The 12,953-nt window shown below is 39.2% G+C and overlaps 1 protein-coding gene and 1 pseudogene across 7 annotated transcripts in view; one reads left to right on the top strand and one right to left on the bottom strand.

Moving 5' to 3' along the window:
- The window catches only part of CARMIL1 (capping protein regulator and myosin 1 linker 1), a 323,524-nt gene that overhangs the window by 75,310 nt on the left and 235,261 nt on the right, over window positions 1-12,953 (bottom strand). For all 6 annotated transcript variants that reach the window (XM_082413018.1, XM_082413015.1, XM_082413016.1 and 3 more), the window contains 2 exons: window positions 5,094-5,222; window positions 4,322-4,453 (listed from right to left, as the gene is read on the bottom strand). In XM_082413018.1, the coding sequence (XP_082269144.1) occupies window positions 4,322-4,453; window positions 5,094-5,222 (261 nt within the window). The remainder of the gene's footprint in view (window positions 1-4,321; window positions 4,454-5,093; window positions 5,223-12,953) is intronic.
- On the top strand, window positions 5,232-8,098 carry LOC309637840 (large ribosomal subunit protein uL22 pseudogene; annotated as a pseudogene). The gene has a single exon. The product of its transcript is annotated as a large ribosomal subunit protein uL22 pseudogene (transcript).

The raw sequence follows: 12,953 nt of genomic DNA, 5'->3' as shown, positions 1-12,953 counted from the left end.
TGTTAGGATCAAAAACAGGGAAAACAGGAGGTGAGTTGTCATTTAAAAACACCTAAAACAGGCCAGTCCAGAGAAAATATCACCTCGTTTCAAAGAAGGACTTTCTCCACACTTACTGCTTTCTTCTCCTCCAGGAAGTTTGCTAAGAAGGCTGGCTCTTCCGGCCATTTCTTTGGCTTTTCTGAACTAGTATTTTTTTGACAGATGACTCAAAGAGCTATTTGAACTTATTCTTATCCAGAATTCAAAATGTGTACTACTGACCATGATACAGGATGAGTAAATATTAAGGATAAAATCTCCCTAATTATCTCGAGACAAAGACAATCTTGCGCAAGGAGGCTCAGTCCCAACAAATCAGGTGACTTGCTTGGAGCAAACAGCTCGTAGCAAACCCAGGTCACAAATCCAGCCTTGCTAGTCCCATTTTTTTAAATTCACTACAATAAAAACATATTTTTACAAAATAATACATTCACTTTAGCTTTTGCTAGTATAACATGTTAATCTTAGGGAATTTCAGAAATAGAGAAAGGACTCTTTTTTAACCAAACAAAATATACTACTACTAGTGAAATAAATAAGGACACAGTTGTTTAAGAAACTGAATATTGATTGTAGTAAAAATACATTTTTTTCCTACATAATTTTAAGAAAATCAAGGTGCTGGAAAGCTATATAAATAGATAAATGGGGATTTTTTTTTTTTTAATCATAAAATGATGTCCACTTGTCAGGTCAACTGGAAGGAAAAAGAAAGGAAGTAACTGCCTATAGTCTGTTGAAAGTATCAAAAACTGTGAACTCAGTGAAAGAGAAATTAATAAGTAACATTTAATTAAGAAGTTGTGGTTGAGGATGTGCTTTGATTCATGCCACAAGTCCCTGAAGGGAAGAGAAGGGAAGAGAACTTGCAACTCAAAAGGATTGAGAGTAAAGAAAACAAGGGAGTGGGGAATAGAAAAACTCAGGGCATTTGGAAGCCGGGGACCTCAGAGATAGAATGAGAGAAAAGCAGGCGATGACACTTGCAAATAAGGAAGCTGTAATGAACGGAGAACACTGGTGACACTGACAAGGGGCCAGAAAGGTCAGCCTCAAAAAATTCGGGGATGGGCTTCCCTGGTGGCGCAGTGGTTGAGAGTCTGCCTGCCAATGCAGGGGACACGGGTTCGAGCCCTGGTCTGGGAAGATCCCACATGCCGCGGAGCAACTAGGCCCATGAGCCACAATTACTGAGCCTGCGCGTCTGGAGCCTGTGCTCCACAACGGGAGAGGCCGCGATAATGAGAGGCCCGCGCACCGCGATGAAGAGTGGCCCCCACTTGCCCCAACTAGAGAAAGCCCTCGCACAGAAACGAAGACCCAGCACAGCCATAAATTAATTAATTAATTAATTAATTTTTTTAAAAGTTTAAAAAAAAATTCGGGGAATGTCTATTTACAGAAAAATAATTTTGGTCCTAAATATATTGTTATTATTTCAGGCTTTTAAAAATTCAAATGACTTTTACTTTAGACCTCTGCCTTCTACTCCCTCCCAAGAATGACTGGCAAAAGTCAATTCCAACCATCTGGTGTGCTGGGAAGGAAACAGACCAAAATTTCAAGGGATAACTTGTGGTTTAGACCAGTTGAAACAAGTGCCCGTAGGAAGCCGTTTGACAGGAAAGTTCCAGTTGCAATGTTTCATGCTGATTTAAATGACAGCCCATTCTTAGTATATAAGGAATTCTTACAAAAACTTTAAAGGAAAAAGTTAGGCAATAGATACAAATATGTAATTTACAAAAGAAGAAATACAAATGGATAATAAAATTACTTGATGCATCACTGGTTATTAAAGAAATCCAAAAGACAAAATGAGATTTTTTTTAACCTGTTAAACTGACAAATATTAAAAGGTTAACATGCTTAGTATTGGTGAGGGTGTGACAAAACAAGCAATTGGGTACACTACTGGAAAACAGTTTGTGAATACATACGAACGTGTAAAATGTGCGTACCATTTGACCTCGGAATGGATCAACTACAGGCATTGACTCTAATAGGATTAATCAGAAATTAGAAAATAAATTATGCTGGCTGTGAGATAATAGAAAATGTATATTGGTCTCTGCCCCCAGTTCCTGGCACAGAGCTCCTGAAACCCCTGTAATTTCCTCAGTGATAAGAACACTAGGAGCATCTTTTGTTCTAATATTTGGTCCTTGATCCTGGTTCCTGACACAGGGCTCCTGAAACCCTTGTAATTTCCTGGGTGATGGGGTGTCTTTTGCTTTATTGGGTGGGCTCTTGGATGGCTCCTGGATGAGGGCTGGTCACTGGAAAGACCAAGACATGATTAGAAGCTTGGAATTTTCAGCTCCACACCCGCCTCCTAAGGGGGCTAAAAATGGATTTAATGACTGGCCATGCCTACATGACAAAGCCTCCATCAAAACCCCAAAAGTATGGGTTCAGAGGGTTGGTGAACACGTGGAGGTGCTGGGAGAGTGGTGTGCTCCAAGAGAGCATGGAAGCCCTGAAACCTTTCCCACATACCTTGCCCTGTACATTTCTTCCATCTGGCTGTTCATCTATATCTTTTATCATATCCTTTAATAAACTGGTAAACATAAGTGTTTCCCTGAGTTCTGGGAGCCACTCTGGCAAGTCAACTGAACTGGAGGAGGGGTTATAAGAACCTCGGATTTATTGCCAATTGGCCAGGAGCTCAGGTACAAACTGGACTCCCAGTTGGTATCTGAAGTGGGGCGGGGGCAGTCTTGTGGGACTGAGCCCTTAAACTGTGGGATCTAATGCTATCTCCAGGTAGATAGTGTCTGAATTGAGTTAAATAGTAGGACACCCAGCTGGGGGGTGGGGGGGGGGGAACCCGTCACATCTGGTGACCAGAAGTGTCAAAACTGAGGAGTTCTGTGTGAAAGTAAAGGAGAGACACAGAGGAGGACTGAGCTTCCCCAGTACACTGGTACATCTATACAATGAAATACCATGTAGCCACTAAAATGATGATGAGTACTCACTGATCTAGAATTGTATTCACGATATTGTACCAAATATAAAGAAGTACGTATAGTATGATCACATACGTAAAATTGTGTGTGTAGACAGAGAATGTTTGGAAATTCACTAAAATATTAAGAATGATGCTGTCCCCGGGATTTCAAGTGATTTTTACTATTCAAATGTTTCACAAAGAGTAGTTTCATTTTTACAGTCAGAAGTAAATAAGCAACAAAGATGACTTTATTTTAAATGTGTAAGAAAGTATCCTTTTTACATATTTGATCCTTCATGGAGGATAAAACAAGTGCTGTTAGGTAACAACTGATCTGGCAGAACTCTGTACCAACCAACCAATCCTTTTTCTACCCCTTTGTCTTTGCTCAGAATGTACTCAAAATAACCACATTTAAGTAAAATAAAAATGATACACAAGAGTCTCTCTGTATTGTAAGTACAGGAAGAAAGGGGCTTAAACTCCTAAATAATCCACAACGTTCTCTCCCACATTAATTAAATTTACAAACAGAATAATTAGCATGTTGCAAAGTTATGATTGAGTTGCTCATCAAATCCCTCTGAGCTACAGCAATTGTGTTCTCAGAAGAAAACGAACCAAATAAATATAGAAATTTAGACAAGGTCTTTTTAAGGCATCCTTGAACAGACAGATCGAAAATGATGAAAGCTTTCGGAAAGTGAAATGTCTTCTGCTGTAGCTGTTTTTTGAAGTTACCTTAGGAAAAAGCTGGTCTTAGGTTACTCTCGTCACTTAAATTTCAAAGACTTTTTTTTTTTCAACCTATGAGCCTATACACAAGTCTCCGCTACTTTGGGTGCCTTGTAACTTCATTCTAAATCCCTTTTTAATCTTTCAACCAGCTCTTTACCTAGTGGCAAACTCTCCATATACGCAGCAGCTTGGCACTAAGCACACAGCTCCTGTCATCTCTCCCATTCTCTAAATCAAATGTAATAACAGGAGATACTTTTTCGCGAAGCAGACTTCTCTTTCTAAGCAAAAATCAATCTTTCCCTTATCAGTGGCAACCTGTCATACGTAAATACGGTTAGAGATTTACCATCAGAAACAAAATTGAATTTGATAGGTTTTACTTGATCTTATTATGCAAAAAGTTATTCCAAAAATTATAAATGAAGCTGGGAAAGGCACGGTATTCAATTTTTACTACACATGCACACATGCGCACACACACGCGCCTATAAAACATAGGATAGCATGGTATGAAATGCTATCATACATAGTTAAGTCATAATGATTTCATTTTCCAAAATAACAGAAACCACAAACCTTGAGTTGTTCATCTACAACTCTCGTAACTTCTCCGGCCATTGATTCCAGGGTCTCCTGAATTGGACTGGATAACAAGCCACTGGCTCCCGCCCAAGATGCACCACCAACGTGGTATAAATTTGGTAACAACTGTAAGAAAAATAAAAGTAACCTCTCCATAATAAATATTTAAATAAGCACCAAAGTCACTGCAGAGTTCATAAAACAGGGTGGAGAAATACTAGTGATAAACAAAGATCGTCTTGATGAAAGGCCCTTTATACCAATTAAAAAACTGAGGTCCAGCTTTGAAACCAGAGGAACAGTACCTTACCTGTTTGTGGCTTAATGTCTTCATCTCGGGTGTGAGAGTATTTGACTAACCCACGAGGTTCCTCCTACTTATAAAAGTCAATGATTGTGATTCTAATAGCAGAGCCTGGACCAGATCTCAGGTTTTCTGACTCCCAGTTAGTCCTTTCTCTATGAAATCACACTTTGGGGACCACAGTCTAAGTTGAGAGAAGCTTCCTTTTAGAGGTGATAGAGGAGAGTTTCGTGCTATCAGTTTGGCAGTAGAATCATGTGCAATGAGTTGCTACTCACTGAAACTACAACTACCTCCCAGTTACCTAGAAAGGAGGCAAAGACTAACTCAGTTCACCTTGCCACTTGTTAGTAACCTTGAAATTGGGTAGAAAAGTAAATTTAGTTAGAACGAGTTCCTAAAACTGAAGTTTACGAAGTCTTTTTATTCCACGGGACTCACGTAGCTGGAAGTGAAACTCACCGTTTTAGAGTTCTTAGCATCACGCATGAGCCTTTCTGCTGATTTCAGATCTTCCTGGACAGCACCTCCCCCACAGTTTCGTAAAGAGTTGAGATGATCTTGTACTTTCACACATATTCTGTCAATCATCTGCTCCACACATAACAATGAGAGCAAGCATCCAAGTCAGCACAGCCAATGTTCAGACAAAAGGAAACACTGAATGAGGATGAATACTTCTCCTAACTGGAATCTTCAAGAAGACAGCTTAGAGCCAATTATTAATTTATCTATTTCTATAAGAAACCTTTAGCAACGTTAATTCCAAACAAACATGTAAGGGATTTTGGTCCCCTCTCCTGCCTTAGGAAATGCAGCATGTAGAACAAAAGTGAATACTTCTTGATGATTCAGAATCTCATAGCTACTCAGTGACATTTTGCTTGATAGTAACTCTCCTTCATTAATTTTTATTGAGTACCCTCTATGTGTCAGACATAGTGCTGGGTAGTGAGGTAACAGAAAAAGGAGATGTACAATTCTGAGGCAGTTGATGACAAAATGATGCCCACAGCCAGTTGGTCTCAATATTATGGAAATCAGAACATCCCTGGAAATTAATATTTTTTAATTAGTTCAATTATATCAGGTAATTTTCTACCAAAAAAAAGCACAAGCTGAGGTTTTATTATATTAACATAGGCAATAATAAAGTTAATAACATCCAGTTTCTATTCTATTAAGGTCCTTCTCCCATGTTAATTACATCTGAATCACTTTCAGATGTTTCATGGATTTAAACATAAAACCCACAGGGTAGTGGCAGATCACTACCGTGGACAAAAACTAGTACAGAAGGGTAAGATTATGCTCTATTCTATTTGTATGTATAAAGAGAAACATGAACAAAGCTAAGACGTCTGAAGAAAAAGACAGCTACAGTGTGGTTTTAAAAGTTTCTCCAATATTTTTTTTAATAGATCTTTATTGGAGTATAATTGCTTCACAATACTGTGTTAGTTTCTGTTGTACAACAAAGTGAATCAGCCATATGCATACACATGTCCCCACATCCCCTCCCTCTTGAGCCTCCCTCCCACCCTCCCTATCCCACCTCTCTAGGTCATCGCAAAGCTAATCTCCCTGTGCTATGCGGCTGCTTCCCACTAGCCATCCATTTTACATTTGGTAGCGTATATATGTCAATGCTACTCTCTCACTTCATCCCAGCTTCCCACCCCTCCACCCCAGGTCCTCAGGTCTATTCTCCATGTCTACATCTTTATTCCTGCCCTGCCACTAGGTTCATCAGTACCATTTTTTTTTTTTTTTTAGATTCCATATATATGTGTTGATCAGAGCCGCAGGTTGTCCATCCTTAAAAAAAAATTATTTATTCCCCAGAGACCCTACATATCAAGTCCTATCCTACCTGATAATTCATTCGGCAGAGGTGACGATCCAGCAACAATCTTTTTTATTTAAATTCACACTTCTCTATTTATTTTGAATTATTTGGTACAACAGCTATAGGAAGCCAAAATCAGCCCTCCTTCCCCCGTAAATTCCACCATAATAGAAACTTTACTACACTGCTCAGCAAACTGAAGGTCTAATTATAGAGCCCGCATCTACTTGCTGCAGCATCACCAATTCTCCTGCCTTTCTCTTTTAAAAAAACCAGGTTCGTAACGTCTACTCCATCTTCTTTTCTAGTGTATGATGAAGACAACCCAGTAAAATAACACCACTCAAAGCACTTAGTCTCTTGACAAAGAGTCAGTGATGCTAATGTTAATGTATGACCTCTAAAAATGGTTCGTTATTCACCTGACCCAGAAAACCCCACAAAATCATGCAAGTCAAGAGGTTCAAATCTTCGCGTTCACTTTAAGAACACTCGTGAAACTGCCCAGGCCATTAAAGGTACGCATATCCGAAAAGCCACCAAGTATCTGAAGGATGCCACTTTAAAGAAGCAATGTGTGCCATTCCGCCGTTACAATGGTGGAGCTGGTACGTGTGCCCTGGCCAAACAATGGGGCTGGACGCAGGGCTGGTGGCCCAAAAAAGAGTGCTGAATTTTTACTGCACATGCTCAAAAATGCAGAGAGTAATGCTGAACTTAAGGGCTTAGATGTAAATTCTCTGGTCATTGAGCACATCCAGGTGAACAAAGCCCCCAGGATGGGGTGCAGGACTTACAGAGCTCATGGTCAGATCAACCCATACATGAGTTCTCCCTGCCATACTGAGATGATCCTCACTGAAAAAGAACAGATTGTTCCTAAACCAGAAGAGGAGGTTGCACAGAAGAAAAAGATATCCCAGAAGAAACTGAAGAAACAAAAACTTATGGCCCGGTAATAAATGACACAAAAAATAAATGCAAAGTAAAAAAAAAAAAGAAAAAAAGAACAGCTCCTATGACTGTAAAATGTACTGAGGCTACATAAGTGAACTACGTGCAACTCCCGTAGGAAAAAGAAGTTACATGAATAATGCTTCTCATATAATAATCATCTCCCTGACCAAAATCTAAGCTTGTAGGCAGGGATCACATCTTAATTTTCTGCATTTACACAGCACCCTGAAGAGAACTATGTTTTTTTTAATCTTAATTGATATAAATTCCAGCTCTTCCAACTACTGTATTGATCTGTGCTTCCTGAAACAAAAATGGTCATCAATAATTCATATCTCGGGCTTCCCTGGTGGTGCAGTGGTTGAGAGTCTGCCTGCCAATGCAGGGGACACGGGTTTGAGCCCTGGTCTGGGAAGATCCCACATGCCGCGGAGCAACTGGGCCCGTGAGCCACAACTACTGAGCCTGAGCGTCTGGAGCCTCTGCTCCGCAACGAGAGGCCGCGATAGTGAGAGGCCCGCGCACCGCGATGAAGAGTGGCCCCCACTCGCCGCAACTGGAGAAAGCCCTCACACAGAAACGAAGACCCAACACAGCCAAAAATAAAAATAATAAATAAATAATAAATAAAAAAATTAAAAAAATAATAATAATAATTCATATCTCACGAGGAATGAATACCTAATTTCAAGAAACAAAATGAACCCCGTACTAAGAAAGGAACTGATATACATCTGAGGCCACAAAAGACTAATTTGAGAGGCATGTGGATGTGGCACCATAAAATTGATCATCTTTAATAATCGTGAGAGACCAGAGACCCTTGAAGCGCGTGCCATTAAGCATACACCAAGGAGAGAGGGTCTAAATGAACTCAGCAAAATGGTCTTTAAGTAGAACTTTTAAAACCACATCCAAAAGAAACATAAAAATTTTGTTCTTCGATTCAAATAAGACATTAAATCTCACAAGTCTCAAAGATTCTTCTGTACACACACTTGCTAAGGGTCAGCACAGCCCAATAGATCACATTCAGATGCTTTGCAACTAAAGACCGCAAGGCCCAGAAAAGTGAAACTATTTAAGATGACACAGAATTACACAGAGTACCAACTGGAAATTTTGAAAACAGGAAACCAAGGATTTTGACTCTCAGTTCATATTCAAGTCCCTAAGATACACAAATAAAAACAAAGGAAACTGCAGTCTGAAAGACTGTCATCTCTTTGGTCATCTCATGAAAGACCTCAGGGTAGATGACCGCATTTGGGCTCTTGATTTTCAACTCCCTACTTTACCCAAACCCCTAGTGTTCCATTTTCTAAAGCACCCCAGGAAAGTTGTTAACTGCCACAGTTTGAGAAGCTCAGTTCTTTCCAAGGAAATGTACTTGGACTTGGTCTTCTTTGAGTCCTCATCTGTCTTCCCATGTTCTTCTACAGGTCACATGTCTTCCCCCTTGAGAGCACTCTGAACAGTCACAAGCTCTCTTCCATGTGACAGTCTTGCCCACGTTTGAACACAACTATCTTTTCTTCTCTAATCTTTTCTTCTTCAGGCTTAACATTCCCAGTTCCTTCTACCATTCTACTGTGACAACATTGTGTGGTCCCTGACTGCCACCTCCCCCTGTCTACCCCAGGTCACTTCTCTGAATTCTCCCTCCATCTAAGACCGTCACAAAACATGCCCCCCCTCAATAAAATATATTGTAACAGAGGAAGAGTGGATCAGTAAGCTGAATGGGGCTATCACCTTTCTTACCGTAGAAAGTATACTTTCCTTAATGTGGTATAAGTCAAACTGGCTTCTTTGGCAACTAAATCACACAGCAACTCACATCTCACTTGGTGGTGACCACTTAGGCTTTTCCAAACATACTGGGCTATAGAACCCAAGTGCAGAACTTAGAACTATTAGCAATAAATGCCAGCTTTGGTTGCTTGCAACTTGTTACAACTGTTCTCAGTCCCAGCAAGTAGCTTACTTGTGGAAAATTTTATCTTCCTCCACATCTATTTCTTTATTCAATTCAAAAGAAATATACTCAACACCTTGCATTGAATGAGATACAGTCCTGAGTAAGATATACCCTTTGCCACCAAGCAACGTAAAAATCTAGAAGTGGAAAGAAATATTCACAATTAACAATAACACAAGATATAAAGTTTGCATAATGTAATATCCACAAAGACAGGCACATTTTATTCACTGCCAAAGCTCCATCTCCTATAATAGTGCCTGCCATATCACAGACCCTTATAAGTGTTTATTCAATGACTAAATAAATGATAGAAAGTTCTAAAGGATTTCAGCCAAGGAAGGGATCACATGTAGCTGATGCTGAAGGTAGCTTTTAGACTGGGTCCTGAAAGATTTCTACAAACTGAGAAAAGTGAAGGGAATTTTAAAAGCAAAGAATGAACATAAGCAATGGCATATCCAGACACCTGTGATTCCTATTTCCTGATTAGGAACAGAGATACTTTATTGTGGGAGATCAGATTGGAATGCTGAGTTGAGGCAAGATAGTGTAAGACTTAGGCACAGGCTAAGGAGTTCAAACACCGTGTACAAGGCATAGAGCATCTATTCCCCCAGCTTCTCCCACAATTGTGAAGATCTAAAAATTCCTTACCCCATAACACTCACAGTGACTCGGCTTCCCTGATACAAAGGAAAAGGGCTGTAAAAAGCACAAGGAGACATGGAAGATGAATAAACTAGTTCTTGCAGTGCTTGTAAAAGAAGACATAGGAGGGAGTTAATACAAAGCCTTAACAAGAGGAGAGGCAATAGAAACGGAAAGAAAAGAATGGCTGTAAAAGACACCTTGAAGGTAAATGGGCAGTAAATAGTGACCTTGGATGAATGAAGCAAACGAGGCATCCAAGATGACTCCAGGAGTTCTATCCTCAGTGAATGATGATGTCACTGAGAAAAATGGCAAAATCGGTTGTTCCAAGGGATGAGTTTGGTCTTAGTGACCATGCCATCTCAGAGGGCCATCTGGATGAAGATGCTGAACAAGCAGTTGAAAAAAAGGATTTTCTGGAAAGAAACAGGGACTGAGGGGATAGATCCAGGAGTCATCCACAGATGAGAGAGTTAAAATGGCAGAAGCAGATCAGATAGCACTAAGTACAAAACTCTGAAAAATGATTGCATTTGAAGGATAAAAAGAGAAAGTTATGTAGAAAGGAGACAAAGAGCAGCAGAAAAATATTCAGAACAGCACACTGTCGGATGAACCAAGAAGTGCATCTTAAGAAAGACGAAACAGTCTATAATAATGATAATAATCGTAATAATAAAAATATAGCTACAAACAATGTTTACTAGTGAGGAGCCAAGTACTTTGCATGCATTACCTCACTGAATTGTCACAGCACCTTCTGAGTCATTTCTCCCATTTTTACAGATGAAATCAAGCCTTAAAGAGGTTAGTAAATGACTAACAACATTTCCCACTAAGAGGGAACAGCAGAGCCTGTACTTAAATCCAGGTCATCTGACTTGAGAGCCCAAGTTCCTGACCACTACACATATGGAGGGCCTCTTTTCATCAAAAGACGAAGAGGGAGAAAAGGCCTCTGACTCAGTGACCAGGTCCATTGAGAGCCATCTCAGCAGACAGATTGGGACAGAGGGCACATTCTGAAAGGTTGCAAAGTGAGTGGGTAGCAAAGAAGTCATGAAAGCAAGTATAAAAATCTGCGCATGAAAGGAAGGAAAGAGAGTGTGCTAAGTAAATAGGTCTAGGCAATAAAATTGTTTTGTTTTTTCTTTTAAGGGTGAGAAGACTTAGCATAGGTTGTCAATTCTGGGCCTGTCTTTGTAAATAAAGCTTTATTGGAACAGCTACACTCATTCATGAAGATATTGTCTATGGCTTCTTTTGCTCTACAATAGCACAGCTGAGTAGTTGCAACAGAGACCATACAGGCGGTAAAGCCTATTTACTGTTTGGTGTTTTATAGAAGAAGTTTGCTAACTCTTGATTAAGAGGGTTTATAAGATGGAAAAGAAGAGATCAAAAGCAGAGGTGGAATGTTGAGTCATGTGAAGGTCAGCAGTGGAGTGCTGTCATGTGAAGGTCTTTCCTAAACAAAGACTAGAGACAAAAACAAATATGTGAACAATTATGAGACTTCAATGTTTCACTGAAACATATTTTAATCCCTCAGAGTCACCCGGGAATGATGACTGGCTATGCGTTTGGCAGAAGTAGTCACAGAGGGTCTATTCTTTCTGTGTTCCTATTTCTGGAAACTTCAATAAGAAGTTTCAATAAGAAGGAGATGAATCTCTCCTAAGGTGACTGAAACAAAGTCTGAAAACTGCTAATCATCATGTCCTAAGAAATCCCCAAAGCAAAAAGGTGGCAGTATACCTACTACATAATGACTCAAATAATTCAGAATGATGTCACCCATGCAGAATGAAACATCTGTACATGCCTCCTGTGTATAATTTCCTCTTGATTGAGAAGACAAAACTTACTTTTAAGAATTAGCATTAAAGGTTGGGGCAGTAATTTTTTTGGATGAGCAAAACCCCTGTAAATGAGGAAAAAAGTTAAAAGGATATTGTATCAAGAAAAGCCTGCATTATGGTAGCTCATAAAGGAACCCAAGGCAAAGGTTCAATGTAAGATTTTAGAACTCTCATTGCTTTTAATGTTAAACACTAAAACCAGGAAATAACAGTAAACCATAAAGTACTAAAGGCTAATATTAGTCTCTTGCAGGAAAAAAATTGAGATTTTTTAAGGCACTGGTAAGGTCAAGATAATGTTTTCCTTCTCAAAACTCCCTGTTACTTCACTAATATTCATAATTACTGTTTTTCTTTTTCTCAACACATATCACTTTACTTTTTCTTATATAAATAATACATGCTTACTGTAAAGCATTCAAACAATACTGTGAAGTATAAGAGAATAAAAATCACCTAATCACAGCACCTAAGAGAACCATCATTAACATTTTGGTGAACACTCTTTCACAAATCTCTATGCATATCTATGCAGTCATCCATATAATTTTACCTACTTAAAAGATTACACACAACTCATTTATTATGGACATCTTTCCTTCATTCTCTTTTAAGAAAAAGGAACAACAAAAAATTAAAATGACACTCCATCCCAAAGCAGTAAAATACATATTCTTTTCAAGAGCACATGGAACGTGCTCCAGGAGAGATCACATGCTGGGCCACAAAACAATTCTCAATATATTTAAGAAGATTGAAATCATATCAAGCATCTTTTCTGACCAGTATAAGACTAGAAATCAACAACAAGAAAAAAAGTGCAAAACCACAAACATGTGGAGACTAAACAATATGCAACTAAACAACCAATGGATCACTGAAGAAGTCAAAGAGGAAATCAAAAAACACCTGTAGACAAATGAAAATGGAAACACAACGATCCAAAATCTATGGGACGCAGCAAAAGCAGTTCTAAGAGGGACGTTTATAGCAATACAAGCCTATCCTGGGAAACAAGA

Source organism: Balaenoptera physalus, assembly GCF_965194825.1.
Source record: "Balaenoptera physalus genome assembly, chromosome: 11".
In the NCBI taxonomy this organism is placed as follows: Eukaryota; Metazoa; Chordata; class Mammalia; order Artiodactyla; family Balaenopteridae; genus Balaenoptera; species Balaenoptera physalus.
The sequence above is the reverse complement of the archived record's forward strand: the minus strand, read 5'-3'. Positions and strand labels throughout refer to the sequence as shown.